This window comes from Aspergillus wentii (genome assembly GCF_001890725.1).
Source record: "Aspergillus wentii DTO 134E9 unplaced genomic scaffold ASPWEscaffold_2, whole genome shotgun sequence".
Taxonomy (NCBI): Eukaryota; Fungi; Ascomycota; class Eurotiomycetes; order Eurotiales; family Aspergillaceae; genus Aspergillus; species Aspergillus wentii.
In genome coordinates, this window is record NW_024467833.1 from 4,849,760 (window position 1) to 4,875,313 (window position 25,554).

The following is a 25,554-nucleotide window of genomic DNA, read 5'->3' on the forward strand; positions in this document are numbered from 1 at the left end:
GGGTGGTGGTGAGGGAGAAGAAGTTGTTGGGGGAGAGGGCATTTAACCGTCGCTGAAGAAAGAAAGAATCAACTGGATCGGCCGTTGTCACACATTGCGCAGGGCCAATTGCAGCTAGCCCGTGACGATGGCAATACTTATCAGGGCAGATCGATGAATCTGAGTGGCCCAGACGGGCTATATTTACCCTTGTTGTGCTGCTATTCCTGGTCGTTCCTACACGGTTTGCAGCAGATGAGCACAAGATTTACAGGAGTTGCAAATCTTGCCACAATCAGGGCAAGACATTGTGTCCACTAGGGCTGATCATGGCGAATTGCAGTGTCTGCTCCATCGTGGAAACTGAAAAGCAGAGGAAGAGTGAGAAAGCCCATTTCCCTTATTTGGGTGAAGCTTTTTAGGCGCAGCGCTAAAATGGCGCTATCGTGCCGTAGTGGAGCAGCTAGGCTACTCTAGGTCTAGTGTCAGGGTCAAAGTGTTGCGACAGAAACACGGGCTTCTTCGTTCTTATCGCAAAGTCGGGCTGATGCGACTTGTTGATTCACATTAACATTCATAACTATCATGGATATCATCTACAGCTTCGATGCCCTCGCAGCCTTAGGCCGGGCATCAATATGTGTTTCTTTCCACCATGGATAAATCACTGGGGCGTCTTCATCAAAATTCGCCTGGAATTTGGCCTTGCGTTTCTCGAGGAACGCCGCCACGCCTTCTCTCTGGTCCCTGCTAATCGTCAGCTCACTCACTAAACAGCATCATAAAACATCCAACGAACTTACCTTCCCTGGAACATATGAAGCAGAATCCCCGAATCTAACAAGTGTGCCTCCTCAGGCGAGTCAGGACCTCTCCACATCAGATCCCGATTCAACGAGGACGCGAGCGGGCTCACATTTTCCGCCATATCGGTCGCCAACGCCAATGCCCGTGGCAGAACCTGCGAGGCTTCGGGCAGCGTTTCGGAGAATAAAGACCCAAAGTGCTTGGAAGTGGGTGGGAGGACTGCGCCCGTGGAGACAAGATACATGGCACGAGAATATCCGATCAGACGTGGCAGGAAATACGAGGAAGCAGATTCCATGGTGATGCCTCTTCTACCGAATACAAAGCCATATTTGCTCTTCTCGTGGGCAATTCTACGAACTGTCAGTTTATTCTGGTGACAATCGGTGAGACAAAGGAGAAACATACCTAATGGTAGCTGGAAGAGACATGGTCATACCCACTCCCACCGCCGACCCCTGCATCGCGAAAATGGTCGGCTTGCGACATCTATGTATAGCCAACGTAATCCGACCACCACTAATTATATCAGCCTGCATGCTTCGATCCAACCGTGATCATATGCAAACCTATCCCGGTGGTCCATGATCCTCCCGCGGACTCCATTAAATCCAATCTCCAAATCGGCGCCAGCACAAAACGTCTTCCCCGCACCAGTCAACACAATTACCTTGACCCGGCTGTCGACATCAAACAGCTGGAAAACGTGTTGCAGGGAGCTGCCCATCTGCTCTGTGTAGGCATTTTGTTTCTCGGGCCGGTTCAGTGTAACAACGACAACGGGTGTGACTGTTGGAGACCCAGCTGGATGGTGCGATACTTTAATATGTGTGGTATCAAGGGTTTCGTACGAACTGGGGAGTGAGATGGACATTTTGCTCTGGTAAGTTGTTGGCTGTGGAATTGATTCTTGCTGTGGTTGATGAAGTGCTATTTAATTTGCTAGCCACGTATGATCACTGTGTTGGCAAAGCCAAATATATACCCTACCCTCCATTGTGATTATAATACACGGAACCGACATCCTGTCGGCTGCGCAAGAATGTTTATTAATCGCAGCCCTTTGGCGAGTAGTATACCAGTATCGCATCTTGGAAAGAAGTTAAAAATAATAATCCAGCCTCGGCATGTCGGCTGATATCGTCAACAATGCCCCTTGTCCAAATGTACCCCGCAAGGCAGCGGAGTAAGGACCCTCCTGTTCTCAGCTGAGCGGTTACAACTCTCGTTTAATTGAGCGGGTGTGGTGGGGATTGTAGTACTTGATTAACCGGGCATTAGTTTGGTTAGCTATTGTCGGCGGATTTATGCAATGGTGAAACGTCGTCCTACACTCTATGCTCGACAATGCCATTGTGCTCGGTTACACGGGATTGTCGGTTTGGGGATAGGTGGTTTTTATGGACAGCAGCACTCATTACCTGATAGGCCATAGACAGCACTATCGTCCTGCTGTGCTAACTATGCTAAGCGCCCAGGAAGTGAAGTTAAACGGTAGACCATTATGATCGCTTAAAAACATTCATTTAGAAGACAAGAGAAATATCTGGTACAGAGAGTGTCAGGCCAACAAGGGCCCCAGGAAAATAAAGTAGAAACCAGTAAGGCAGAAAGATATACGAAATATGCCAATAAAGCCTGGTTTCCAACTTCAATATTTGCCAACCATCATGCTGATTCAGGAGGTGATACCGTTTAGGCAATAAAGTTGCGTCTCTTTCGGTTGTACGCCCTTTGGTCCTTGAGCCATTGTCTGTATCCCTGAACGCTGCCAATCTTCTCGCCGTAGTAATCGGGGACCGGGTTCGCAATCGAGTTAGACGAAGGGTCCACCCGGAATCGCTTGATTCTGTCATAGAACTCCTTTTCTTTCTGTATTCAAATGTTAGAGCTGTCTAAAACCACATCGGGGAAATAAACCCCTTGGACAGATTCGATTGAGCACATACCACCATGACCGAGGTCTTGTATTTCCTGTTAACCAACCCCCAAACACCGTTTCCAACGAAAGGACCCACGAGCCATCCAGCCGCACCGCATGCTGCGGTGGCCATACCCAAGACAACGAATGGGTCCAGACCCATCACCTGCGCACCGAGACCCTCAAGATCCTGAGTCGAGAGAAACTGGACACCAGCAGTAGTGCTGACCAACGAGGTGGCGATGGACGACGCAAGCGAGTATCTGCGACGAGAAGCACGGAGCTTGAAGAACGAGTTCCAGTCCAGCTTCTTCGCCTCTTCTCTGCCCGATACATCCGACGAGGTCGAGTTGGCGCGCACCGAGGTACTCTGGAGGACAGGCGAGAGGGAAGCCGTTGTTGCCTGTGGTCGAGGTGTCGCCTTCAATGCAGTAGCGGGGGCAGAGACGCCATTGATCTGTGTGGACGAGGTGCTGACCGGTCGTGTGTGTTGCTTCCATGAGGTCTTTTGGGAGGTCATTGGGCTCGAGGCGAGTGGCCCCAGAGCGGCCGAAGACAAGCGACCACCCAGCACGGCATTGCGCACCGGGGCACTAATCGTCATTCCGTGCATCTTGAGCGGGAGAAAGGATGCGTGATGCAGAGCTGAAGTTGCGAGAAGAAAGCGGAGATTGAAGAGTTTCCGACAAACGGAAGCTCAAAGCTGTAGTCGGTTATGTAAGCAGGATTCAAGACTGCGCATTAACTACAACAGCAAGCAAGCAACATATACATCTGCTTGCAATCAGGACTGTCTATAAAGGGAATTAGATTGATTCTTGGGTTCGTTATGTAGAGTGGCATAAGATTTTTTTCTGTGTTGAGTTTTGTATCATTGCAGGAAATGGTATCAATGACCACGTGACGTCACAGTCCACTTGCCCATAGTGACCAAGCAATTGTAGGTACCTATTCTATTCAGCGATATGCGCTGTATTTAACATTGCCTATGGTCGATAAAGCTAGATTGATAATCTATTTCATTGGTAAAATCTAGGCTAGATAATGTAGCCGAATAAGGGCGTATAGTCTCAACCACAAAGACAGCAATCCTCTATGCTAAACAGATTTGTGAAACGATACCCAATTAAATTGATCAGCCCGGGGAAGCCCCCAAGATGCAAGTACTTGACGCTATATAAGTTATATATATCTATCGCTCATTCGCATATATAGTTCAGTCATATATAAATATTGTTCTCATATGTTCGTTAGGCGGATCCTTGCTAGTGACCCTTTGTTGGATCTTGGCGGTCACAAAGCAAGATAGTGGCCTTTTAAATACTGCCATTCTTCTCGATAGCACCAGGGCGAGACTGTGTCTTTTCCGAGGTGCCGTAGCCATTGACGCGTCCGTGTAACCACTTGAGAGTGCCGGTGCTGAGAGCCATGACCACAGCACTTAGCACGAAAAGCCCAACGCGGCCCTCGAAAGGTAGCTGGTCAAAGATAGGATACGGATACCTGTTTATATCAGCATCTCAGCCAAAGACATAGAAAAGATTCAACAGACCATCCGTTGTATTTAAAGCACCTCTCAATCCAGATCCAGTATCCAAAAGCAATAGTGCTGGACAAGCCTAGAGCTGGTAAGACGCTGATTGTCCAGGGCGGGGAGAGAAGGAGTAAGTCGATCAACAAGACGATTGAGGGAACTGCGTGGAAGCCGATGTCTGCATATTTATTGTCAACTAAAATCATGACATTAGGTTGGATGTTAAACGCACCAGCGTCCAAAGGAATCACTGCCCATGCAGGGACCACCAAGCGCTCATCGATCTGAAGATATTAGAGGTTGTAAATTAAGCGTTGGGTCGATAACACTAACCAATCGAAGACCCCAGTAAAGAACGCTGATGAGAACTTCCATAGGAGCACTGCAAATAGATAAGACGTTCTTGGCTAAAAATAGCCGAGGCGACAGGGTCAAATCCGCCAAAAGACCAGCAGTAAAGGTCAAAGTGGACAGAGCCAGACCAACAACAGTCAGATACTGGAAGTGCCAGCCGTATGCTTCATTCCTATCGGTCCATCAGATATCGGTAAACCTCCCGGGGGTAGTGCCGTTGAGAAACCTTACGCGCGATTCGGATTTTCGTGCATGCTACCCGGCTCAGTTAGTTTCACAATCGGGATACATCATAGCAATAATACCCATTTTTCTTATGGGCTGAATATTGTGCAGATAATATCATCAACGTACAATTTGAACGACCATATGAAGCTGCTCAGGCCCATCAACTATGCAAGGCGGGGAAGTCAGCCTGACAGCCACGGAACGACCATGGGAACCAGAAACAAGGAAATACTCACATGGACCAGGGCCGAAACCCCTCTTGAGGGGCTCGACATCCATTGGAGAGGATGCTTAAGCAGTGGCGGCGACATGATGTCTGAAGCAGAACAACAAGCTCCCAGAGCTACGAATTAATTAAACCAAGATGATTGATGGCGAGACTCGACAGCTCAGCTGGGCGATGACGATGACGATGACCGGACAGCCCCGACGGTAGCCGGAACAACCAGCGTGCCGACGGTGCCTTATCTCCAGTCTAACCGCCAACAGCAGGAATCGTCGCGTTTCCCCACAAACCATCCATTGTGGATGGCGAGCAACGATGGAGGATGATTGATGGAGATGGCCGATGTCCAACCATATGGCCCGCATCCTGTGGCTATCTCAATGCCGTTTGACTGGCAATGGGCCTCCGCTTTCCAGGTACCCTCGTGTTTCCCAGTCGGTTGGTCTCTGCAGGCGTCGTCTTATTACCACCACTTCGACATTATCTCCTCCACCTTCCCTTTCATCACTTACCTTGCCCAGTCAGTGTCCCCGTTCCAACGCCTTCTACCAGGATTCTTTCAGCCTTCTCCCACACCTCGATGGGTACAAACACCAGGTGTGGGTGTCTGGTCGATTATCGCTTTGTGGCCACTTGGGCCAAACGCTGTTCTCGGCGGAAAAGACGTTCATTGGCGCTTGAGCTTCCCCTGAAGCATATACTGTGCTATACACAGTATATGGCCTGCATGGCGATCTTACTTTACGCAATAATCCTGGGCTATCTGAAGCCCCAAATCATTAATTCTCCAGGTCGTTATTGTTATTTCTCGTCCGATCTTTGCACTCAACCCAATTATTCTCGTTGACGTGCAATGCCTCGTCCTAGAAGGCCTGGTGCACCTGAACCGAAGCGGAGAAGCCGCAAAGGATGTTGGTGAGCATTTTATCTCTGACGTGATTAACCGCAAACTGACTTAATCGCATACAGGCCATGTAAAGCACGAAAGGTCAAATGGTACGTTCTATGCTGTCGTTGGCACCCTTGTCCTTGCTAATTGGCATGGTAGCGGCGAAGAAAAGCCGTCCTGTCTCAATTGTCGACGGCAAAGAGAACCATGTGATTATAGCATCCGTTTGAATTGGGAGGGTAGGACGAAAAGGAATTCAGTAGAATCTCCAGGCTCGTCCAGTGGCCACTCAGGAGGGTTTGTTTTCTCCCTGCCTCTTTCGCCGCCTGCCCCAGTTCAACCGCCCAGTTCGTCCAATACGCCACGAAACAACTCATCGCTGGACCTTACCAATGAGAATATATTCTGGGACTCCGATGTCCCAGGAGCCTCTACACCAGAGACATCCTACGCTGGAGGTCTCCACGACTTCCACGGATCTCCTGCTTTTCCTGGCCAGCCATTGGACCATTTCAATCACGCAGACACAACTACCTCAGAAGCGGTGAAGTCACCGCCACAACTGCAGGATATTATTATCGCATGGCCAGTGCAGTCTCCTCAGTCAATGACGCCAAATGCCACAGAGAGTATCCCTGTATGTAGCTCATCGCTTTCATACGTGGACGGTGTGCAATTCCCTTCGCCAGTCGATAGAAGCTCCAGTATAGCACCTTTTGGCATATTTCCCTTTACACCCAGCTCAGTCTCGAGACCAACGTCATCTCTCCGCCAGTCTATGGAAACTTCCAAGCGATCAATAGACATTTCGTCAGAATACGACGATATGGTGTCCGGTCAACAGGCCAAGCGTCCCAAAGTCCCTCGGTATCCCTTCCTTGCTGACACACTGCATTTCTTTCCACATGAAGACTCGCCAGCAGATATCTCCATGAATTTGGAAGGGGGAATATCTTCTCATCCAAGGAAGATGAGTTTGTCTTCATCGTACAGTGCACAGCAAAATACTCCGACCTCATCGAACGACTCCCCCGTTGCTGTGCAAGACATTTACACCAAAGATACACCTAGGTCATTGATCTTGGATAATTGTTTGTACAAGTCAAGTGGTCAGCCAGTGGGCATCCAATCTAGCCAGGCCGGGGGCGTCGATGAGGAGGCACGCCAGACTGATGGTTCAGCTTCCAAAAGGAAATGGCACGTATATCTTACCAGTGTAACGGACAATTATGGATTAGACCGTGGTAGCCCTGACTTGGACTTGAACAAAAACGATGATCATGCTGCGATCGATATCAATTCCGCGCTAGATTTGATAAATTCACAATGGAAAACTCCTCATGTTTCTGAACCGGGTAACGCCCAAGCACAGCCCAGAGAAGAAGACTCTTACTCTAGACATTCTTATTATGTGTCTCCTGTGCCTATAAATATTCCGAGATGCCTATCGCCGTTGCCTTCAACACTTCTGGGGAATCCAATCAACTTGATGTATTTCCACCACTTTATCAATCACACGGCCAGGATGTTGGTTCCACACGATTGCGATGACAACCCATTTATCTCAGTTCTACCATCAAGTAAGCTACTGGAAATAATCCTCGTATTTTTATGCTGACAATGTAGTGGCTATTATGGATTCCAACCTTTTAAACCTCACGCTGGCATATTCGGCCAGTCATCGTGCCCGATATTTGGACCACCCCGAGCCTTCCAATCGAATCGCGCACTGGGTCAGCAATGTATTTCCGACTCTACGTCTGGCCCTGGATGACCCGCATGAAAACGTTACCGACAGTCATCTGGCGACGGCTATCATGCTTCTCTCGTTGAAGATTATATCTCCTAGCACTTTCGAGGTACCAATCCCTTGGCAAAGCCACCTCAAACTTGCCCGTGATCTATTTAATGCCCACGGAGAGCAAATGGCATATCCTGGAAATCGTATTGGAGCATTTTTTGCTCGCTGGCTAGGGTATATCGATATCATGGGAGCTTTGTCTTGCCGACTCAATGAACCGCCATTACTCACATATCATTCTGTGTTAACTACCTGCTGCCCAGAAGGGGGAAATGATGATTTCTGCATTGACTGTTTTACTGGTTTTACACCACGAACCGGTGTGTTTCTGTCGCGCCTGGGCAAATTAGTTCACCAGTGCGACAATCAACGTTTTGACGATATGGGGACTTTCCGCTCCGACTGGAGACCACCGGATGAAGTGGTTCTTGAAGCCGAATCGTTGATCACAGACGTGGAGTATGTACATATGCGGGCCCATGCCAGTGGAAAGCATTACCAAAATTTGGGATCCACGGACATTGTTGCTATTGATCAGGCGTTTCGATTCGCAGGAGTCCTTCATCTCCATCGCCGCGTTTTGGGGACCTCTCCATATTCCTCCCCGGTCAAAGAGGCATTAGACCAGCTTACCGAAGCGCTGCGCAGAATAAAAACGAATACACCTGCCGAAGTCGGGGTCTTGTTTCCACTGTTTACAGCAGGCTGTGAAACTCAAGATCCTCAGCAAAAGAAGGAAATTTTGGAAAGATTCAGGAGCTTGGAAAAGACGGGCATGAAACAGGTGAGATAACCGTTTACCTGTTTTAGCAATACAGCTCAAAGTCCATTGCTAACATATTTTGCCGTTAACAGATTCAAAATGCACGAAAATTGATGCAGCGCTGCTGGGACGAGGACTCGCCATGGATTACTTTGGCCCAAGGAGAATTCCTGGGATAAGAAGCATCATTGGATGCTACGATACTTTAAAAATATGGATTCACGAAAGGATCATGAGGCAAATTGTCAATATATTTCATTCTAGTTTGATATGTAAGTACTTTCGGGATAAGTGTTCCTGAGAAAGGAATTTTTAAATCATGTCGATGTTATCTTCTATACTGGCCATACTTCAAAGCAGGTGCTGTTCATCTCCAGCCTTGGTTCAATGAATCTACCTGAAGCCAACTAATGCTAAGGTGAGGTGAAATCGATTGGAGAGTGCTATGTTAGTGAGATATCATTTCTCATGACCATTTGTCCAGTGATTGTTTAGTTAATTCTTTGATATGAGAGCACAGTGAGTTTGAGGTAAGGAATGAGATGTGAGGTCTACTGAAATTCATAACCAACATCATTCTACTGAGTGTTTAATCTCTTTCAACTCACTCTATCTCCAGTCGCATGATCTCCCACTCAGCCTGTCTCACTATCCCCAACATCTTAAATACCCTCACATTTCTCCTCCTTCTCCTCTTCCCTTCCATAATCTGTATTTATTTCTCCAATCCTCCTTTCTCTTTATTAATCTCTTCAAGCTTCTCCTCATCTATCTGGGTAGAAAAGATATAAACACTAACATTTCCTCCAACCAACCAACACTCTCCTTCCCCTTTCCCAATATGGAAGGTTGCAGGGCCCCTCAACCCTCTGTGGGTGTCTTGGACACCTTCAACACTTTCATCACAAATCTGCTCATCGTATTCACTTTCTATATTTTTCTTCACGTTTTTCTCCACCGGCGAATTGACGCTCAGATTCAGTCAATCTTTCAGGCCTCTAGATCGTCAACTCCCGTTCAGTACACAGACAAGACCAGCGATACCGGTATGGCTTCTGTGACCACCGAGACGAAAGCGCAAGGGTCGAATCTTATGGATAGTGGCTTGGATGATATTCGAGTGCCGATTTTGCAGCCAAAACAGACGGATGCGATTGCCCTTCGTGCGAAGCTTGCTGCTGGGACTGGTGGACTTCTTGATGGTGGACTGGACGACCTCATGATTCCTGTGTTGGAGCCGGAGCGAGTGAGTGTTGTTTCTCTACCTCCCCTAGGTCTGCTCTGTTGGGATGAGTTGAGTTAACATGCTGTTGTACTACACAGAAGCCTACTCCCGACGTTCAACCCCGTCAAAACAACGCTATCCCAACTGGACCGAGAAGTAAAATAGCAACAGGGCCTTGGGATGGAAAGATTCGCTGGGCCATCAAGGGATGTAGTGTCTTCGAGAATGATAACGATGAACTCGACGCCTTTATGTATCGTCCCAATATTCTCTCCCGCGAGCCCGTTGCCGATCTCTGGGTATTTCAGTATGGCATACGATATGTCCCTGCCAAACGAGAGAAGGATGTCTATCGAACTGTCAAGATCGAAAACTTTCCAATCAAAACGGACATGGGTCAGATCTTATCCATGATCCCTGGGGAGATTTACTCCGCCCGTCTGCTCAAGACAAGCCATTTGACGGGATCACCGACCGCGATCGTAGTTTTTGTGACACAGAACGATGCAATGGGATTCCTCGGTCTTTCTCGAGCGGGACTACGTATTGGGACTGCTATGGGTAAAGCCCGGGTCACTCTTGTTAACACACCAACATATCCGATGACTGCTGAGATGCAACGGTTGATCAAGGAAGGGTACACTAGGACTTTAGCTATCTACGGCCCTCGTGAGTCTCTCACGGCAGAGGTCTGTCGGGTGCTGAAGAAATCGGTTTACTGCGACTATATTGAACGTGTCAATGATGGTCACGTGGCCGGGGAGGTCTTTATTCGGTTCCACGGAATCAAGATGGCAGCCGGGGCATATGAGCTCTTCAAAGTACATCCCAGTTTTCGGCAGTGTAAATTTAGGTTTTTGAAGGCTTCTAGCAACAATCAGACTGGATCGATGGGATAGGTGGCGGGAATTCGAGCTGGGCTTGAGGAACTGTATCTCCAAAAGACGATTTGTCAACTTAATTCAAGATAGCGAACGTGGGTGTTTTATCTTCGGGGTTTGGGATTATTCTGCTGCGAGATGCAAGTTAGGGTGTGCCGTGCATTGCAGACTAGCAGCATCACTGCATTAGCACCCTTTTAGACGAGAAGATAGTCTGGATAAAAAATTCATACAAGCGACAATTCCCAATGAGTGCTGGAGCCGGTCAAAAGATCGAGCCAATAATCATCGTAGGATCAGCGCTTTGAGCCCTGGTTGTCTTCAACCCCGCAAGAAAAGCCCGTATTTTCAGTTCCAACGTGGAGCTTCGAGCAAAATAACCTGGAGATCGGCGCGGCCCAGAGCGAGTGTGACTCGAATCTCGATAGCCCGAAACTCTTGGGGTTTGCTTCTTTCTCTCTTGCGGAAATTTATGTCTTTGTCCCTTGCTTCCTGTCTAACAGATCTGCGCTCTTTTACCACTCATCCTTTCGGGCTATTGCAACGTCGGATTGGAATGGAAAATGGACCCCCTTGTCCATGACGTTTGGGGCCCTGACTCTTAAGAGCTCCCCTTCTTCCCCCCTCTCGTCCCTTTTTTCCCCTCTCGCTGTCTCCATCTCTTTGTCAAGTCTCTCGTTGTTCTCATTGCGAGCATTGTCAACAACCATTGACCATGGCACATCCTGATGATGAAAAGACATATGAGAACCCAGATATGGTGTCGGAGAAGCCAATCGACAAGTCCGATGAAAAGCCAAGCGAAAAGCCAGACTCTGCACGCTCTCCAAAGGATATCGAGCCTGGAGATGTCACCTACAACTCAAAACTGGAGGAATTTGAGGACCCGGATGCGGGGCTGAGCGAGGAGGAACGGGCTAAGATTGTAAGTTTGTTTTGACTACTAACTTTTATTAATTTACGTCTCTTTACTCTGGATTTATGGCTAATGCACACGGGTTAGGACCGTAAATTGCTTTGGAAACTTGACTTGCAATTGGTTCCCTGGCTGAGTTTGCTCTATCTCATCTCCTTCCTTGACCGGTGTGTATCATTCAGTTGTATTAGCTTGGCCGACAGGCATGCTAATGTTTACCAGAACGAATATAGGCAATGCCAAGCTCGTTGGACTGGAGGATGATCTCAACATGACCGACAACCAATACAATGCAGCGCTCACTATTTTCTTCGTCTCGTATTCGGTTTTCGAGCCATTGACCAACGTGTTACTCAAGCGAACAACGCCGAAGATCTTTATTCCCATCTGCATGATGCTGTGGGTGAGTACTGCACGTTGTTTATAAATACTTTTGTTGTCGTGCGCTGATCAAGTTGTTGTGTAGGGAATCTGCATGACCTGCATGGGTCTCGTTCACAACTATGCCGGAATCATGGCCGCGCGATTCTTCCTCGGTCTTTCGGAATCCGCCCTATTCCCTGGTATTGGATACTTCCTCTCCTGCTGGTATAAACGGTCGGAATTCGGTGTCCGGATGGCCATTTTCTTTTCTTCGGCTGCCCTTGCTGGATCCTTCGGTGGTCTTCTGGCCGCTGCGATTGGCAGAATGGATGGAATTGGTGGAAAATCGGGTTGGTCGTGGATCTTCATTCTGGAAGGTCTGGCGACCATCCTTATCGGTATCGTGTCGTTCTGGATGATCCATGACTTTCCCGACAAGGCCAGGTTCTTGTCGGACGCTGACAAGAAGCGCGTCCTCCGCCGTCTTGCTGCCGACCAGCAGGGTAGTGCTGAGCGTGAAGAGCTCAAGTGGGATTACTTCTGGGCCAGTATCAAGGATTACAAAACGTACCTCTTTGCCATTATCTACATGGGTTCCGACAGCACGTTGTATGCGTTTTCCCTGTTTGTTCCGACTATCATCAACCAGCTAGTAAGTGCTACCATACCATCTGCTTTACCAAATACTAACATCTCATAGGGTAATAACATCTTTACTCACCCTCAACCCGTGGGTAAACAGACTAACGAGATATAGGATACACCGAAATCAAAGCTCAACTTCTCAGTGTCCCACCATACGCAGCAGCAGCCATTTTAACCGTCGCAGTCGGATTCATTGCCGATCGCACGAAACAGCGTGGACTTTGCAACATATTCACATCTTTCATAGGCATTGCAGGTTTCTGCATGCTCATCGGCTCCAATTCACCCGGTGTTCAATATGCAGGGACATTCCTAGGTGCCATGGGTATCTACCCTTGTGTCGCTAATACAATCACCTGGTGTAGTAACAACACTGAGGGTATGTTTTATGATTATTCCACGTCAGCTTTTCTTGTCTAACTGGATCATCAGGTGTCTACAAACGAGGCGTAACCCTGGGGATCGTCATCGGTTGGGGAAACCTCAACGGAGTTGTCGCTTCCAACATCTACCGCGGCCAAGACAAACCCACCTATTACCCCGGCCACGGTGTCGTTCTCGGATATCTCGTGATATTCCTGCTCATATGTTCCACGTTGCAGTATTACCTTTTAATACGGGAGAACCGCAAGCGTCGTCGTGGAGACCGTGACCACTGGGTTGAGGGACTGACTCCTAGTCAGATTTCAGCCCTAGGTGATAAGAGGCCAGATTTTATATACACTCTGTGAACAGTTTATTTTGCAGACAGACGTTGGTTATGACATCCACGTTTGGTTATGAACATCATGATATGAGGATATATAGAGCATGTGAAGATGCATGCCAGTTGGATAGAAGAGGGAATAATGACTATTACAGACTGCAGAAGGAAACGAAACATAAAAGCAACTGGGTATTGGTTCTTACTGAGGTATTCCTCGATGCGACTAATTACAATGACTTCTAAAGCAATGGTTAATCTAGATCTGATAAAGTTGCCTGCTGTTGCTGTGTATCGCCTGTAGTGAATCTAATCTGTCGCGAACAATCTCGAGCTGGAGACTCTTGAGCTAACAACCATCTGTTAAAACCATACAGTAAGGCTGTTCACTGCCTCCAGATATACATATAGTTGTTATGGATTGATTCCCGTGATAGATCGAGGTGATGGGTCTCGGTTCGTCTCGGTTGTCAGACGTTCTTTTAGACACCGTAAATCTTCAGTCTGGTAGTATCGATATGATAACTTCTCAGGACGAAATCACCCCTCCAACCGGTATAAATTGACAATATCCTGGTTTTTCTTAGGCCCCTTGACCATATGCCGGCTCGACCAGCTCAACACATCACCAGTCTCGGGATCAATCCGAAACGCATACGCCGTTCGATACATATCCTTAATGCACAAATGGTTTCCGCGCGCCATGAGGACCGTTGTCTCCCGGTCTGAATTCGAAAGCAGCGGCGGCGTAGGCGGAGTGACAACCGGGTTTGTCGCATCCTCCGTATCCTTATCCTTGTTTTCACCGGCAAAATCAAACTCATGAAAGAGGTAATCCGCCTCGTCTTGTTCACCCCCAACCTTGACGAACCACACACTGATATTGCCCTTCTCGCCCAAACGCCAGATATATTTCTTCGTCCATCGGAGGCCCGCCATGCCCATCCCGACCGTGCTGGGCATTTCGCCTTCTTCGCGATACACGACGTCATTGTTGTCGTTACCGTTTCCTCGGAGCGGTGTGAAGGTTGCCATGCCGCGCAATTCGCCCTTGATGTCCATTGGGTTGTCGCTCTTGAGGGTGCGGGTTAAGGCCCAGCTGCGCGAGCCGAGGGAGGAGAATATGCTAGAGAGGAGGCGGGGATTCATGCTGGCGCTTGAGGGATTGGATGAACATGAGTCGGTCATGATGGGTAAGTATGGTAGGTGAGAGGGAGTGTGAGATGGTGGAAGCTGGAGATGCGGGACACAATGAGAGGAGCGGGGCGGGCCGGTTAGTGCTCGTTCTTGGCGTGATGACACAGGTAGGGATCTATACAAATTGGTGAATATTCTATGAGGATATTCAGATGAGTTCTTAGGGTTTGTGTATAAGCAGCCGCTAGCCAAAATTGAATTTATAAATGCGACCAATTCAGCTTAAACAATATATTCTGACAACTGATATACCCCAAAAGAGACAATTTTGAGCAATGGCTTCATCCATCCAAGCATATACTGTACATATCTTTTCTGAACATTTTAACAAAGAATATACAGCAAACAACTATCACATGTAGAGATACAGCAGAATCAAGCAATCCTTTCACTCTTGACATCGCCTGCAACACGAGGGAAACTCTTCGAGACTCTTCGATAGGAAAGTATTATATACAGCATGCGGTATATTTTAACTGCCATACCTTTCTTCTCTTGATTGTGCTCGTGGACTGGGAGAATAGACAGATGTTGCTTATTTCTAGCATCATGTCAAATTAGTTATATAGTCTTTTTTTGATGGTTAATTTGGCATACCGCTGTTTGAGCCTGGATAGAAAATACTTTGAGGAAATATGGACGATGTAGACTGCCAGTAGCAGTTGGATCCATGTAAGGATGAGCGTGGTGTCACTTAGAAATACGGCCAGTGGTATATCGATCAAGAACGAGATGGGAGAATGAAGCGAGTGGGTGTTTTATCCGTTCGTAGAAGAATAGAGAGCAGGCGTGTAGTTGTACGATGGATGATGGATTATTGGATCGAGAGAGGGAGAGAAAGTATCTTCAGTCTACGGTGGACGCCTTGAATATGCAATAATTACACTACTTTAGGCAGCTCTTGTTAACTTGATTTACATACCCAATCAGACAGCAGTGAGCTGATATAAAGCCATAACGAGGGCCATAAAGTGCAACGTTAATCAGGTGAAAAGAAGAGCTCAACGCAAATAAATACTGTAGTATTTATTGCTAGAATGATATTATAGATTCCATTGACGCATGCTTTTGTCAGACGGACAATGAATGCGATCCAATAGTCCAACTATTAAGTGATGATGACTTCATTCCCAGCATAATTATAGACAGCCCATGCCCCCAGAAACACTACATAATAGTAAACTTCAATAAGAAAAAAAGAAAATGTCAACAGTCGAATTCAACATCTTCCGCGGCTCAGAGAGCGGCAATGTCGTCCCTGACACTGTCAGACGCACTATCCAGCCCACTGGAGTGTTTGTCGAGATCACGCATGCCGGACTCTGCGGGACAGACCGGCTATACAAGAACAAGCCTATTGCGTTAGGTCACGAGGGAGTAGGAATCGTTCGGGGCGTTGGAAGTGCCGTTGAGTCCTTCAAGACGGGCGATAAAGTTGGATTTGGATGGGTTCAGAAAGTGTGTGGGAAGTGCGACTATTGCATTACTGGTGAGTTTGTCCGTAATTAAGAGTAGGATAGAAGAGAGTATGCTGATAATCCCAGACAAGGACCAATATTGTGAGCAACGCGAGCCGTACGGGACTGATGCTTTCAAGATCGGCTCGTTTGCTACCCATGCTGTCTGGGATGAGAGTATGTTGGTCAAGCTGCCTGATATCTTGGAGTCTCAATTTGCTGCCCCCCTCATGTGTGGTGGTGCCGCAGTCTGGGATGCCTTGACGTCATACGATCTGAGACCGGGAGATCGAGTTGGGATTCAAGGCGTGGGTGGGATAGGGCATATGGCTGTTCAGTTTGCCTCTGCATTGGGATACGACGTTGTTGCGTTTGGATCGAAGAGCGATAAAAGCGAGGTCATGACGGGGCTGGGGGCAAAGGAGTTCCACGTCCTCGAAGAAGGCGTTTCTAAGACCGCAGTGAAGCCCGTCCAGCATCTGCTATGGTGTGGCAGTGGTGCGCCTGATTTCGCCAGGTCAGTCTCTCCATCTATCTGGATCGTGTATACTGACTGGTGTAGGATCTTTCCCCTCGTCGCTCACTCTGGCACTATCCATCTCTTGACGGTCAGCTCTGAAACACCGCCTCTCCCTATCCAGGCTCTAGTTTCCAACGGTATCCGAATCCAAGGATCGTCTGGTGCTTCCCAGCTGGCTGTCAGGAAGATGCTGCGCTTTGTCTCGCTCAAAGGAATCCGGCCTATCGTGATGAGCTGGCCGATGACCAAGGGTGGGATTGAAGCTGCGTATCAAATGATGGAGGAGGGGAGGATGCGATATCGGGGGGTTATTGTCAGCGAGAGACATTTGACGGGCAAGTCTGCTGTTGAGAGAATGTAATCGATTATAATAAAGAATAGAACTGGTTATACAAATTATACAAAAGACAAGTTCGTCTCCCACTCTCGATCCCTTCTCTCCTTCTCGTCCGGCTCATAATATCCCCTCCATCGAATACAGCATCCACACTCTGTCGTACAATGAATGAATGCCTCTGAATATTCCGTTGCCTGTTAACCATCATATCCCCATCTGAATCTGCTGCAATACTGATACAATCAACTGCAGCAGCCTCCATTCGACTAGCATTCGTCGACCTTTTCCTCCCACCAGTTCTCAAACATGATATCGTGTTCTCTAATCCAAGCACCAGATGGTTGTTGGCTGCTATTCTCATTCCATTCGTCAGAAACCCTTGTATATCTAGCCTCGATGCCATTGATCTCCGCTTGTATAGCCTTGAACATCTCGAGTTCGTTATCGGTGAATCCCTGAGTATAGGATCATTGAGACAGCAGGTCTCGTCTTTCGTATAGGTACAGTTCACGGTGTGCTATGGATTGTGCTTTCTTGGCAAGAGTATCCCATCGTGTGATCCATTTAATCTGCTTCACTTTTTCGCTTGGGCGTGTGTAGAATTTGGCGACTTTGCGGATTGCTGCTGCGATTTCGGATCGGTCTGCTTTCTTTAGACGGTGTTCGAGGGTTGCGAAGAGGTTGTCGATTTTGAATTTTTGGATTTTGGTGATTATCCTCTTTGGTAGGCAAGAGTTGAGTATTGCGATGCACAGGATTGCTACTATTATCCAATATAGTGTCAGAAAGAAAGCCATTTGATGATCGTGAGCAGCAAGTAGAGGATGGAAGATGGGGAATGGGAAGGTGAGAGAAGGTAAGAAGAGACAGTAGGACCCAGCTGCCTCACAAAGTCCTATTAAACAAACCACCACTTATAATCCTATAATCCATCAAGACTATATCATCTCATGAAAGCAACACCAGCAATCCGACGTACAATGTACCTGCACATCTGGAAAAATACTCCCCTTCTGACCACCAGGACTCCGCCTACTTTTCATACAACACTGACACGATCGACTGCAACATCCTCCCCTCGCTTTACAGTCATTAATTTCCCTCTCCCACCAGGAAACACTGAGATGCTCTCTTATCCAGGCACCACCCGGACACTGACAGCAAAAGACAATGTGGTCGTCGTCGATCTGGACCTGACGTGCTTTGAGCTTGTCGTGCTCTTTCTGTAGAGCTTCATATAAGAACTGGTCTTCTGCACCTGGACCTGGTAGAAATTGCTGATGGAGGATCTCAATTCTGCCTATTAGGGATAGTTCAAGGAGTATGATGGATGCTATCTGCTCTCTCAATCTCCAGCCTTGATTAATCCACTGGATCTGTTTTTCTTTTTCACGGACTAGTGTGAGGAGCTTGGCCACGTATCGAACTGCTGCTGCCAGTGGGTATAGCTTCCGTTTCTAACATAGTATTTCGTGGAATGCGAGCATGTCATCGATCTGATCGGGGTTGAGTATTTCGAGTCGCAAAAGTTCTGCGATTATTATGAAGAATCTCAAATCTAGTAATTTAATGAAATCAAGCATGATTGTATATAGATGGGCTATGCTGTTTGTTGAAGATAGTGGTGAATTCATGAGGGAAATGTTGGATATTCATCTGTCTGTTATTCCAGGCATCTGTTGCCTAAGATAATTCCATCACTGCCTATATTTACATTCACTCCAATCTACTCTATAAATATGATGAAATCTCCAATTCTAATCATCCAAAAACTCATCTCATACTCATTTCATAATGATATATGATCAAATGATCGCGCCGAGCAAGTCAATTCTTCTGATATAGCAACTGCATTTAATGAAATATGATAGTTACACCTCCGATGCGAAATAAAAGTGTCAACAGTCCATGATGCCTTGGTTCATCCACGCCGGCTCTAACAGATTGATAAACGAAATGGACACAGGGTCTTGCAAACATAGACACTTGTGTTTTATGCACAACAATGACGCAGCATGAACGCGATGATCTTGTACACAAATTCTGCAATCTCAGACACAGTGACGGCACCATCTTGCAGGTCCGTCCAGGCGACATGGGAAAATTCCCAGAATAAGCTGAGTCCGTTCAGATGATTTGATCTTCATGATAACCGCATGCAAGAACGGCACAGAAAAGGTTTTGAGGGCCCATGGCGACTGGGAGGTTTAGAAAAATCTCAGCGCTCTGTTCTGATGCATTCTTCCTGTTACCTTTCGCTTTTATTTCAATGGATGCACATGCAGTCTCAGGATCTCGAAGATATTCTACTAGTCAGTCAATCAATCTTAGTTGGGCATTCAAGAGTCGCTGGTATTTGGAGGACCGAAGGACCCAGTCATTCACATGGCGAAGTTCCGATATGCATTGTGCTCAAGAGAAAATTCTTCTCGTCGTTTCTTCTATTCGTATCTTCGTTTGTATATACACCGTGCGAGATAAAACGAATCTAGCAAAGATTGATCCCATGCAATTTCATACCTGTAATAAACATCCGAAGATCATGCAAGACCAGTACTGCTGGCTATCTCCTCCATTTCATCAAGGTTCTTGAGCATTCCCTCCAACTTGCTTCGGGCCCGAGACATGCAGTCCTTTCCTAGGGGAAGTCGAAGGAAGTTCGTCTTCCCGGCTCCCAATCCTGTACCCTGTACCACGTCGTAGATACGCTCGACAGCCTTGACCGGGTCACCGGGTTGTTTGCCGTTGCTGTCTCGGAATAGTTGCAGCATTTGATCGACTGCGGTGCCTTCGTATGCCGGGTTCAATCCGGCGGCTGGTGTGAGGTATGCAGAGAGGAAGTTTGTACGGAATGAACCTGGTTCGACTAGGAGGACTCGGATGTTGAATGGAGCTACTTCCACTGAGAGGGCTTCGGATAAACCTTCTTGGTGTTAGTTGGATATTCTAAGCTAGAGCTGGAAACGTACCCTCGAGACTGAATTTGCTGGCTGCGTAGAGACCACATGATGGATACCCGTGGATTCCGGCGATACTACCTACATTGACGATTGTGCCGGACTTTTGTTCGCGCATGAATGGGAGGGCGGCTTTGGTTACTCGAATCGGGCCGTAGAGGTTGGTGTTTATCTGCTGGTGAATTTCTTCTTCGCTGCGTGGTGTTAGCAAGTTTGTTATATCCGTCCAGCCAGTTGGAATACCTCATATCCTCTATACTACCCAGCAACGAGTACCCTGCATTATTCACGACAACATCGATATGACCAGCTTCGCGGATGGCGGTTTCGACTGTCTCCTTCGTATCTGGCCGGGTAATGTCGAGTTGTAGCCATTTTCCACCGAGAGATTCAATCTGGGGATGTGTCTGGGCTGCTTTGACAGGATCACGGGCTGTCGCAATCACTTTATGGCCGGCTTTTAGGACGGTTTCGGCGAGGACGGTGCCTAAGCCGGAGGAAGCGCCTGTGATGAGCCAAACTTGTGGTGTAGACATGGTTGTAGATTGGATATCCGTTAGTTAGTATAAGTGAAGTCCGCTAAATACCAGTAATTCAGCAACTGGAATAGCAGCTTTTATATCCTAGACTTTATCTCCATGGTATGCGGGATTTAACGGAATCAACTCCGCATCAGATGGCAATAAGCGCAATCTCCGGCCTTCAACTCCGTCGATGTTCTGGTGATCGTCTTTTTAGTGCTTAGAGCGGCTTCCTCCAGGATGAACAATATATCACATGATGAGATGTTGAGGATTTTCATTTGTCTGTTGGATACAGCTTCGAAATTTGCACGGAGGTAAGTACTCCGCGAGGAGATAAGACTGTTCTGCCTTTGTCAGTTAGTAGTTAGTATGTCGGTCCATTAGAACGATTTAGCAAATGCAGGTTAACATTGAGTGTGCGGTGATAGACCGAAAGTACTAGCAGAGTAGGCTGAGTAGGCTGAGTAGCAGCTGGTGTTGTCTGGCTGAACCCGTCAAGGCTGGAATGCAGACGGTCGCACAGATCGACGCAGCCACTCCGGCTTCCAGAACAAAAGAAACAAGTGTCTAAGCTTAAAAGCGATGCAGAAACTGACAGATCACCAGAAGCATTCTTCCCTGTCGGCGCTTCGAAGAACCTTCTTGGCCTTCCAAGAATCCGTCCATCTTGGTGAAGATCTGGGTCCATCGCAGGGACGATCCGTGGATCATTTCCCGTTGGAACAGGTCAACAATGTTAAAGTTAAACAGCTTGGACGTCAGGCGGCATCACAATCATGATGGTAGAATTTATCGCATCTTGAAGGGAGGTATGAAAGATCTAAGAGTCGAGGATAGGATGTAGTGGCTCTTTGCCCTTGATAGACAGAAATCATCGTGAATTCGCGAATCGCGATGCGACCAGACCATCGCAAACGAGTTCTCCAGAGCTCCGGCACGTCGATCGAACCTGTGGAACCAACACAATGGAATTATGGACAAGAGTCATCGAATATCTAATTCTGTCCAACTTGCAGCCAGCCGGCCTGACGGGTCAACGGTTCGTTGTGACATCGTAGGCGGGCAGACGCATGCGGGGGATGAGGATGGGTCGTTGGGTTGCAACCTGTGGCTTCACGACGGATTCGTTCTGGAAGACTGACACCTTCTGCAACTTGGGATCTGTGAGATGATGTTTTATCCTCCTTCCCAGGCGATATTGGAGTTTGAAACAGGGAAGACACCGTGCAATATCCCCTCTCCCTCGCCGGCTGCGTTCGGGTCGCCTTCCAGCCGTGTCTGGACTCTTCCTCTCTGCGGCCCTCTTCATCCCTCTTTTTTCCTCTTTTCTTTTTTCTTTTTTTTTTTTTTTTTCATTCTTCCATCTCTCGTTCAAACACTCATCGAAATATCTTCAGTCATTCGTTCTGTGATAACTCTATCTGCTCCTGCTGGATCATGGTGGGCCGTCTCCTGTAACTGGATTTCTCACTCGCTTTAGTCTCAAAATCCCCCCCCCCCCCCCCCGACGATCTCCACCAGCTCGACAAAAAGTCGTCGTCATGGCACATCGCCGGTTGGCCTGGACCGCCAATAACCCTGTTAGGGCCGCTACTACGAGGCCTAGTTTCTCGCTCGTCTCTTTTGTCGCGATCTTTTCCTTCATTCTATCGCTCTCCACCACCGTGCTCGCAGAGAGCTCCATCCTCCTGCCTTCCGCCGCCTCCGATTCTTTTCCCGCGTGTGGACTCTCCTGCTCCCTGCTCCAACAGGCCCAGAGTGGGTGTGTGCCCCCTAAAGCTCCCGAGAACGATAAATCCGTCTATGTTTCTTGCTTTTGTCAGTCAGCCTTGATCTCCCAGCTTCATAACTCTCCGGACGGGACTTGCGACGACACCTGCACCAGTTCTTCCGATCGCTCGTTGCTTCAGACATGGTTTAACGATTATTGTTCGTCTGGGGGAAACATCAAGGATGATACATCAGGAGACCCGGTAGTCAACACACCCACCACCACAGCAGATTCACCCACCGATTCATCCACCATGGCAGCAAGTACTGCAACCTCTAGCGCGGCCGTAAAGGCCAACTCTGCGCCCCAGAGCTGGTAGGTTTCGCTTTGATTCTTTTTTCCGTTTGTGTTGTCTCACTGATTGATTACAGGTGGGACGGTCATTACCAGTGGGTGATCATGGTAATCGTCCTGATTGTCGCGTTCACCATCATCATCATTGTCGGCGTGTGGCTGAAACGTCGTCATGCTGCCAAACATCCCAACCTTTACCACAGCACATCTGGCAGTGGCAACAGTAGCGGGCTGTTGTTCAATCGCGCACAAGACCCAACCCAATTAGGGGCTCGAAGCCAGGCTCTCGCTCAACCTCCTCTTGATTATGTCCATACCGATTCCGTGGCCAGCAGTTCTCGCACAGAAGTGATGGCGTCCAAAACTCGGTCCAACCAGCCTTCGCGGTTACAGAAGACTCCAGAGAGTATGGACAATAGGAATGTCGAGACCCGGGAGGTGCTACGGTAGTCCATCGAACCTTTCCCCATTCTTTCACTACGACGTCTACAACACTCGCTGGTTCTCCATGAAATACGATCTTTGCAAACATACTACGGAAATCAACACCAGCGCACGAGCGAAACCGAATTAAACATGCGCATCGGTCCCATGAGAAGCTCGCTAGGCTTGAAGATACCTCCAACTTTATCACCTCATCTAAATACCGACTCTTTAAGCTTACTCCCTTTTCTACGCTACGCTAATCTTGCATATATCCGGCGTTCCGCGTGTCTATCGGTTGGCTAAAACATATTTCTTTTTGTTAAGTACAGTCGGTCAATACAGTACCTATACAGAGTACATATAAGACACGCCTTCTTTCTGTTCACTACTCTCCCTTTCGATCTTTTGCAGAATAGTACTTTTTTTTTCATTTCTTTTTCTTCTTTTAGTTATGCCGGTGGACTTTCATGTGGGGATTCTGACCCGAGTCTATCTGAATGTCTCCTTGCTTCGATGATCTGCACATCGTTATGAATCTTTTTTTATCTTGCTACTCCGTACTCATACAGAATTCTATTTTAAACCCGTTTCTTTGTGACGGTGAATCCCATTTTCAAATATTCCATACTCTCAGTATACTGTAGTAGTGTACATGTAGACAAAAAATTCATGTAGTTGCTATGTAGTAGAAAAATTCGCTTCATAAAAGACCAACAAAATAAAAACAATCATGACACACTGATACTAACAACCTTGATATCATCCTCCGGCTTCTCTTTGTACGTCTTGCTGTTCTCGATCTTATGCACAACATCCAACCCTTGCACGGCACGACCGAAAATAGTATGCTTACCATCCAGCCACGGCGTCTTCTCCGTCGTGATGAAGAATTGACTTCCGTTGGTGTTGGGTCCCGCGTTTGCCATGGACAAGGTGTAAGGCTTGTCGTGCTTGAGGGTGGAGAATTCGTCTTCGAACTCTCCGCCCCAGATGGACTCGCCGCCCGTGCCATCGCCCATCGGGTCACCTCCCTGGATCATGAATTTGCGGATCACCCGGTGGAAGATGGTGTTGTTGTAATAGCCGTTGCGTGCGTGTGTGACAAAGTTCTCCACGGCTTTGGGTGCTGCGGATGGGAATAGACGGAGGTGGATATCGCCCAGTGTTGTGTGTAGGACGGCTGATGTGCCCGTCTCACTGGCCTTTTGGGTGGTTGCTTCCCGGCCGCCGGCTGTCTGGGTTGGTCGTTCGTTTTGGACGTCGCGTGTCGACTTGGATACCTCTGTTTCGTTGGTGAAGAGGTAGAAGCGAAGTTTAGCGAAAGCTGTGCTGACGAGAATCGGGTCGCGTTCTTCGGCTTCCTGGAGGAGTGGGTTGGCACTTGCAGCCATGGACACTGTGACCACACCCTTTTTCTGGGGTTGGCCCTGGTACATTCCCAGATTAAGGCCGCGGAATGGCTCTTCCTTGCCGTAAACGCGTACAACCCGGTTTGTGTAAGTGTTGATACACTTGACGCCGTATAGCGAGCCGTAGAGGATGAAATGGCCTGACTCGTCAAAGAGAACGTTGATCTTGGGCTTTGTAACAGGGTTCTCAAGTTCCCGTTCCACGGCGAGACGGCGTCCAAATTCTATCTCGTCTAGTTCATAGATCGCGCTGCCTGTCTGCTGCATAGCGGTAATGGTGGCCAGCGACTCATCGTACTTTCGGTACAGCTTGCCTGTGGGAAAGTCAAAGATCCGCACCTGTCGGTCTGGGAAGGAGACGGTAGCGAATTGTTCGCCCGATGGCGATATTGTCAGCGATGAGGGTGTTGATTTGGACTTTTTGAAATCGAAAAGGTTGGTTGACGACTTGAGTTCGAAAACATTGTCTGGCTTTTCAAACGATCCGTCGCCAGCACGCCAGTATTCAATCATGCCAGAGTCGTCGGCGGAAACCACACAGTCGTAGGCATTGTTGAAAGCGATGGCCGCCACGGGAAATCGGTGGATCGACTTGACGGTGTGCATTGGCGTAGGGTTTTCTCCTCGTCCATCAAATATCTGGATCAAACTGCTTTCTTCATCGGTGACTGCCACCAGCGGCAATGATGCACCTCGTCGGTGCACCCAGCAGACACAGCGTGGTGTGAACTCCAATGGAAGCATCGCCAGTAGATCTACGGCGAGTCAGTCATTTACACCACACTTGTGACACCATAGCACATACCAAATGTGATGACATCGAAAATTTTGATTGTCTTGTCCGTCCCTGTTGTCGCAAAGCTCCTCCCATCTGCGCTGACACTGACACTCTTCACCTCTCCGTTGTGAGCGCGGAACTCTTTGACAAACTCCACCCCCACCGCCATCTTCTTCCAGAATTTAACCACTCCATCGATAGAGGTTGTAATAAGGAAATCTGTAAATGGTGATACTGTGACAAAGGACAATTGGTCCTTGTGCATGAGCGACTTCGAGTACCGAGGCGATGCGGGCAACGCATTCACGTAGACCTTCTCGAAAGGGAGCTTGCGGCGTTTCTTCTTGGGTGCATCTGCGGAGGGAAGAGCAGGGCCGAAATCATCATCGGATGAGTCGTCATCTCCTAGAATATCAGGTTAGTTTCAATGATTAAACTCGCTGTAGAGGTTTTGAACGAACCATCTGCCTCTACGGAAGAATGGGGGCGCTTATTCGAGGATAACCGCGACTGCTCGTCCGTTTCAGCCATTGCGAAAATAGAGAATAAATAAACCAATTCTAGAAAGCTCTCAAGCAGCAGCGCTAGTCTTTGCGGTGTGTGGCTTCTTCGTCTGGTCGAGAGAATCTCCCAGTTCCCAGGCGGTCTG

General features: G+C 48.0%; 12 protein-coding genes across 12 annotated transcripts; 6 read left to right on the top strand and 6 right to left on the bottom strand.

The window, feature by feature from the left end:
• Positions 1-469: 469 nt before the first annotated feature.
• On the bottom strand, positions 470-1,770 carry ASPWEDRAFT_37766 (enoyl-CoA hydratase/isomerase family protein). Its single transcript, XM_040834752.1, has 4 exons — positions 1,356-1,770; positions 1,195-1,305; positions 783-1,139; positions 470-726 (listed from the first exon to the last, which is right to left on the bottom strand). The coding sequence occupies exons 1-4, from the start codon at positions 1,658-1,660 to the stop codon at positions 576-578; spliced, it is 924 nt and encodes a 307-aa protein (XP_040693571.1). The 5' UTR covers positions 1,661-1,770; the 3' UTR covers positions 470-575.
• Positions 1,771-2,073: 303 nt separating this feature from the next.
• ASPWEDRAFT_37768 (presequence translocated-associated motor subunit PAM17) lies at positions 2,074-3,540 on the bottom strand. The gene is made up of 2 exons (XM_040834753.1): positions 2,736-3,540; positions 2,074-2,658 (listed from the first exon to the last, which is right to left on the bottom strand). Exons 1-2 carry the CDS (start codon positions 3,318-3,320, stop codon positions 2,482-2,484), a joined length of 762 nt encoding a protein of 253 aa, XP_040693572.1. The 5' UTR covers positions 3,321-3,540; the 3' UTR covers positions 2,074-2,481.
• A 224-nt stretch (positions 3,541-3,764) lies between these two features.
• ASPWEDRAFT_37769 (putative integral membrane protein) lies at positions 3,765-4,987 on the bottom strand. Its single transcript, XM_040834754.1, has 6 exons — positions 4,950-4,987; positions 4,827-4,850; positions 4,575-4,767; positions 4,474-4,525; positions 4,260-4,419; positions 3,765-4,210 (listed from the first exon to the last, which is right to left on the bottom strand). The coding sequence occupies exons 2-6, from the start codon at positions 4,847-4,849 to the stop codon at positions 4,024-4,026; spliced, it is 615 nt and encodes a 204-aa protein (XP_040693573.1). The 5' UTR covers position 4,850; positions 4,950-4,987; the 3' UTR covers positions 3,765-4,023.
• A 297-nt stretch (positions 4,988-5,284) lies between these two features.
• Positions 5,285-5,951, top strand: ASPWEDRAFT_401020 (uncharacterized protein). The gene is made up of 2 exons (XM_040835241.1): positions 5,285-5,465; positions 5,602-5,951. The coding sequence occupies exons 1-2, from the start codon at positions 5,392-5,394 to the stop codon at positions 5,894-5,896; spliced, it is 369 nt and encodes a 122-aa protein (XP_040693574.1). The 5' UTR covers positions 5,285-5,391; the 3' UTR covers positions 5,897-5,951.
• Positions 5,903-8,681, top strand: ASPWEDRAFT_25690 (Zn(II)2Cys6 transcription factor; the record flags this gene model as incomplete). The annotated part of the gene is made up of 5 exons (XM_040832763.1): positions 5,903-5,964; positions 6,019-6,045; positions 6,098-7,518; positions 7,565-8,523; positions 8,595-8,681. 5 exons carry the CDS (start codon positions 5,903-5,905, stop codon positions 8,679-8,681), a joined length of 2,556 nt encoding a protein of 851 aa, XP_040693575.1.
• Positions 8,682-9,585: 904 nt separating this feature from the next.
• ASPWEDRAFT_37774 (uncharacterized protein) lies at positions 9,586-10,848 on the top strand. The gene is made up of 2 exons (XM_040834755.1): positions 9,586-9,748; positions 9,826-10,848. Exons 1-2 carry the CDS (start codon positions 9,596-9,598, stop codon positions 10,624-10,626), a joined length of 954 nt encoding a protein of 317 aa, XP_040693576.1. The 5' UTR covers positions 9,586-9,595; the 3' UTR covers positions 10,627-10,848.
• A 475-nt stretch (positions 10,849-11,323) lies between these two features.
• Positions 11,324-13,263, top strand: ASPWEDRAFT_169725 (allantoate permease family MFS transporter; the record flags this gene model as incomplete). Its single annotated transcript, XM_040830505.1, has 7 exons — positions 11,324-11,533; positions 11,612-11,691; positions 11,747-11,927; positions 11,991-12,539; positions 12,588-12,621; positions 12,645-12,911; positions 12,965-13,263. The coding sequence occupies 7 exons, from the start codon at positions 11,324-11,326 to the stop codon at positions 13,261-13,263; spliced, it is 1,620 nt and encodes a 539-aa protein (XP_040693577.1).
• A 512-nt stretch (positions 13,264-13,775) lies between these two features.
• ASPWEDRAFT_49751 (uncharacterized protein) lies at positions 13,776-14,384 on the bottom strand (the record flags this gene model as incomplete). The annotated part of the gene is made up of 1 exon (XM_040837327.1): positions 13,776-14,384. The coding sequence occupies one exon, from the start codon at positions 14,382-14,384 to the stop codon at positions 13,776-13,778; it is 609 nt and encodes a 202-aa protein (XP_040693578.1).
• Positions 14,385-15,635: 1,251 nt separating this feature from the next.
• Positions 15,636-16,816, top strand: ASPWEDRAFT_58172 (uncharacterized protein; the record flags this gene model as incomplete). The annotated part of the gene is made up of 3 exons (XM_040838365.1): positions 15,636-15,921; positions 15,977-16,406; positions 16,452-16,816. 3 exons carry the CDS (start codon positions 15,636-15,638, stop codon positions 16,768-16,770), a joined length of 1,035 nt encoding a protein of 344 aa, XP_040693579.1. The 3' UTR covers positions 16,771-16,816.
• Positions 16,817-19,286: 2,470 nt separating this feature from the next.
• On the bottom strand, positions 19,287-20,239 carry ASPWEDRAFT_25696 (putative short chain oxidoreductase/dehydrogenase; the record flags this gene model as incomplete). Its single annotated transcript, XM_040832764.1, has 3 exons — positions 19,287-19,669; positions 19,716-19,897; positions 19,947-20,239. 3 exons carry the CDS (start codon positions 20,237-20,239, stop codon positions 19,287-19,289), a joined length of 858 nt encoding a protein of 285 aa, XP_040693580.1.
• A 1,529-nt stretch (positions 20,240-21,768) lies between these two features.
• Positions 21,769-22,742, top strand: ASPWEDRAFT_25697 (uncharacterized protein; the record flags this gene model as incomplete). The annotated part of the gene is made up of 2 exons (XM_040832765.1): positions 21,769-22,313; positions 22,370-22,742. The coding sequence occupies 2 exons, from the start codon at positions 21,769-21,771 to the stop codon at positions 22,740-22,742; spliced, it is 918 nt and encodes a 305-aa protein (XP_040693581.1).
• A 704-nt stretch (positions 22,743-23,446) lies between these two features.
• On the bottom strand, positions 23,447-25,436 carry ASPWEDRAFT_103936 (WD40 repeat domain-containing peptidylprolyl isomerase; the record flags this gene model as incomplete). The annotated part of the gene is made up of 3 exons (XM_040827608.1): positions 23,447-24,882; positions 24,933-25,310; positions 25,367-25,436. The coding sequence occupies 3 exons, from the start codon at positions 25,434-25,436 to the stop codon at positions 23,447-23,449; spliced, it is 1,884 nt and encodes a 627-aa protein (XP_040693582.1).
• Positions 25,437-25,554: the final 118 nt, after the last annotated feature.

What these genes read in the sequence shown, in the direction of transcription:
- ASPWEDRAFT_401020 (XM_040835241.1), top strand. Translation starts at nt 5,392, where the DNA reads ATGTCCAACCATATGGCCCGCATCCTGTGGCTATCTCAATGCCGTTTG. An exon ending in AATGGGCCTCCGCTTTCCAG is followed by an intron (nt 5,466 to 5,601) that starts GTACCCTCGTGT and finishes GCCTTCTACCAG; the next exon opens with GATTCTTTCAGCCTTCTCCC.
- ASPWEDRAFT_37768 (XM_040834753.1), bottom strand. Translation starts at nt 3,320, where the DNA reads ATGCACGGAATGACGATTAGTGCCCCGGTGCGCAATGCCGTGCTGGGT. An exon ending in ACAAGACCTCGGTCATGGTG is followed by an intron (nt 2,659 to 2,735) that starts GTATGTGCTCAA and finishes ATTTGAATACAG; the next exon opens with AAAGAAAAGGAGTTCTATGA.
- ASPWEDRAFT_37766 (XM_040834752.1), bottom strand. Translation starts at nt 1,660, where the DNA reads ATGTCCATCTCACTCCCCAGTTCGTACGAAACCCTTGATACCACACAT. An exon ending in ATCATGGACCACCGGGATAG is followed by an intron (nt 1,306 to 1,355) that starts GTTTGCATATGA and finishes TGATATAATTAG; the next exon opens with TGGTGGTCGGATTACGTTGG. An exon ending in CTTCATATGTTCCAGGGAAG is followed by an intron (nt 727 to 782) that starts GTAAGTTCGTTG and finishes GACGATTAGCAG; the next exon opens with GGACCAGAGAGAAGGCGTGG.
- ASPWEDRAFT_37769 (XM_040834754.1), bottom strand. Translation starts at nt 4,849, where the DNA reads ATGCACGAAAATCCGAATCGCGC. An exon ending in CACGAAAATCCGAATCGCGC is followed by an intron (nt 4,768 to 4,826) that starts GTAAGGTTTCTC and finishes ATGGACCGATAG; the next exon opens with GAATGAAGCATACGGCTGGC. An exon ending in AGTGATTCCTTTGGACGCTG is followed by an intron (nt 4,420 to 4,473) that starts GTGCGTTTAACA and finishes ATAAATATGCAG; the next exon opens with ACATCGGCTTCCACGCAGTT.
- ASPWEDRAFT_37774 (XM_040834755.1), top strand. Translation starts at nt 9,596, where the DNA reads ATGGATAGTGGCTTGGATGATATTCGAGTGCCGATTTTGCAGCCAAAA. An exon ending in CTGTGTTGGAGCCGGAGCGA is followed by an intron (nt 9,749 to 9,825) that starts GTGAGTGTTGTT and finishes TGTACTACACAG; the next exon opens with AAGCCTACTCCCGACGTTCA.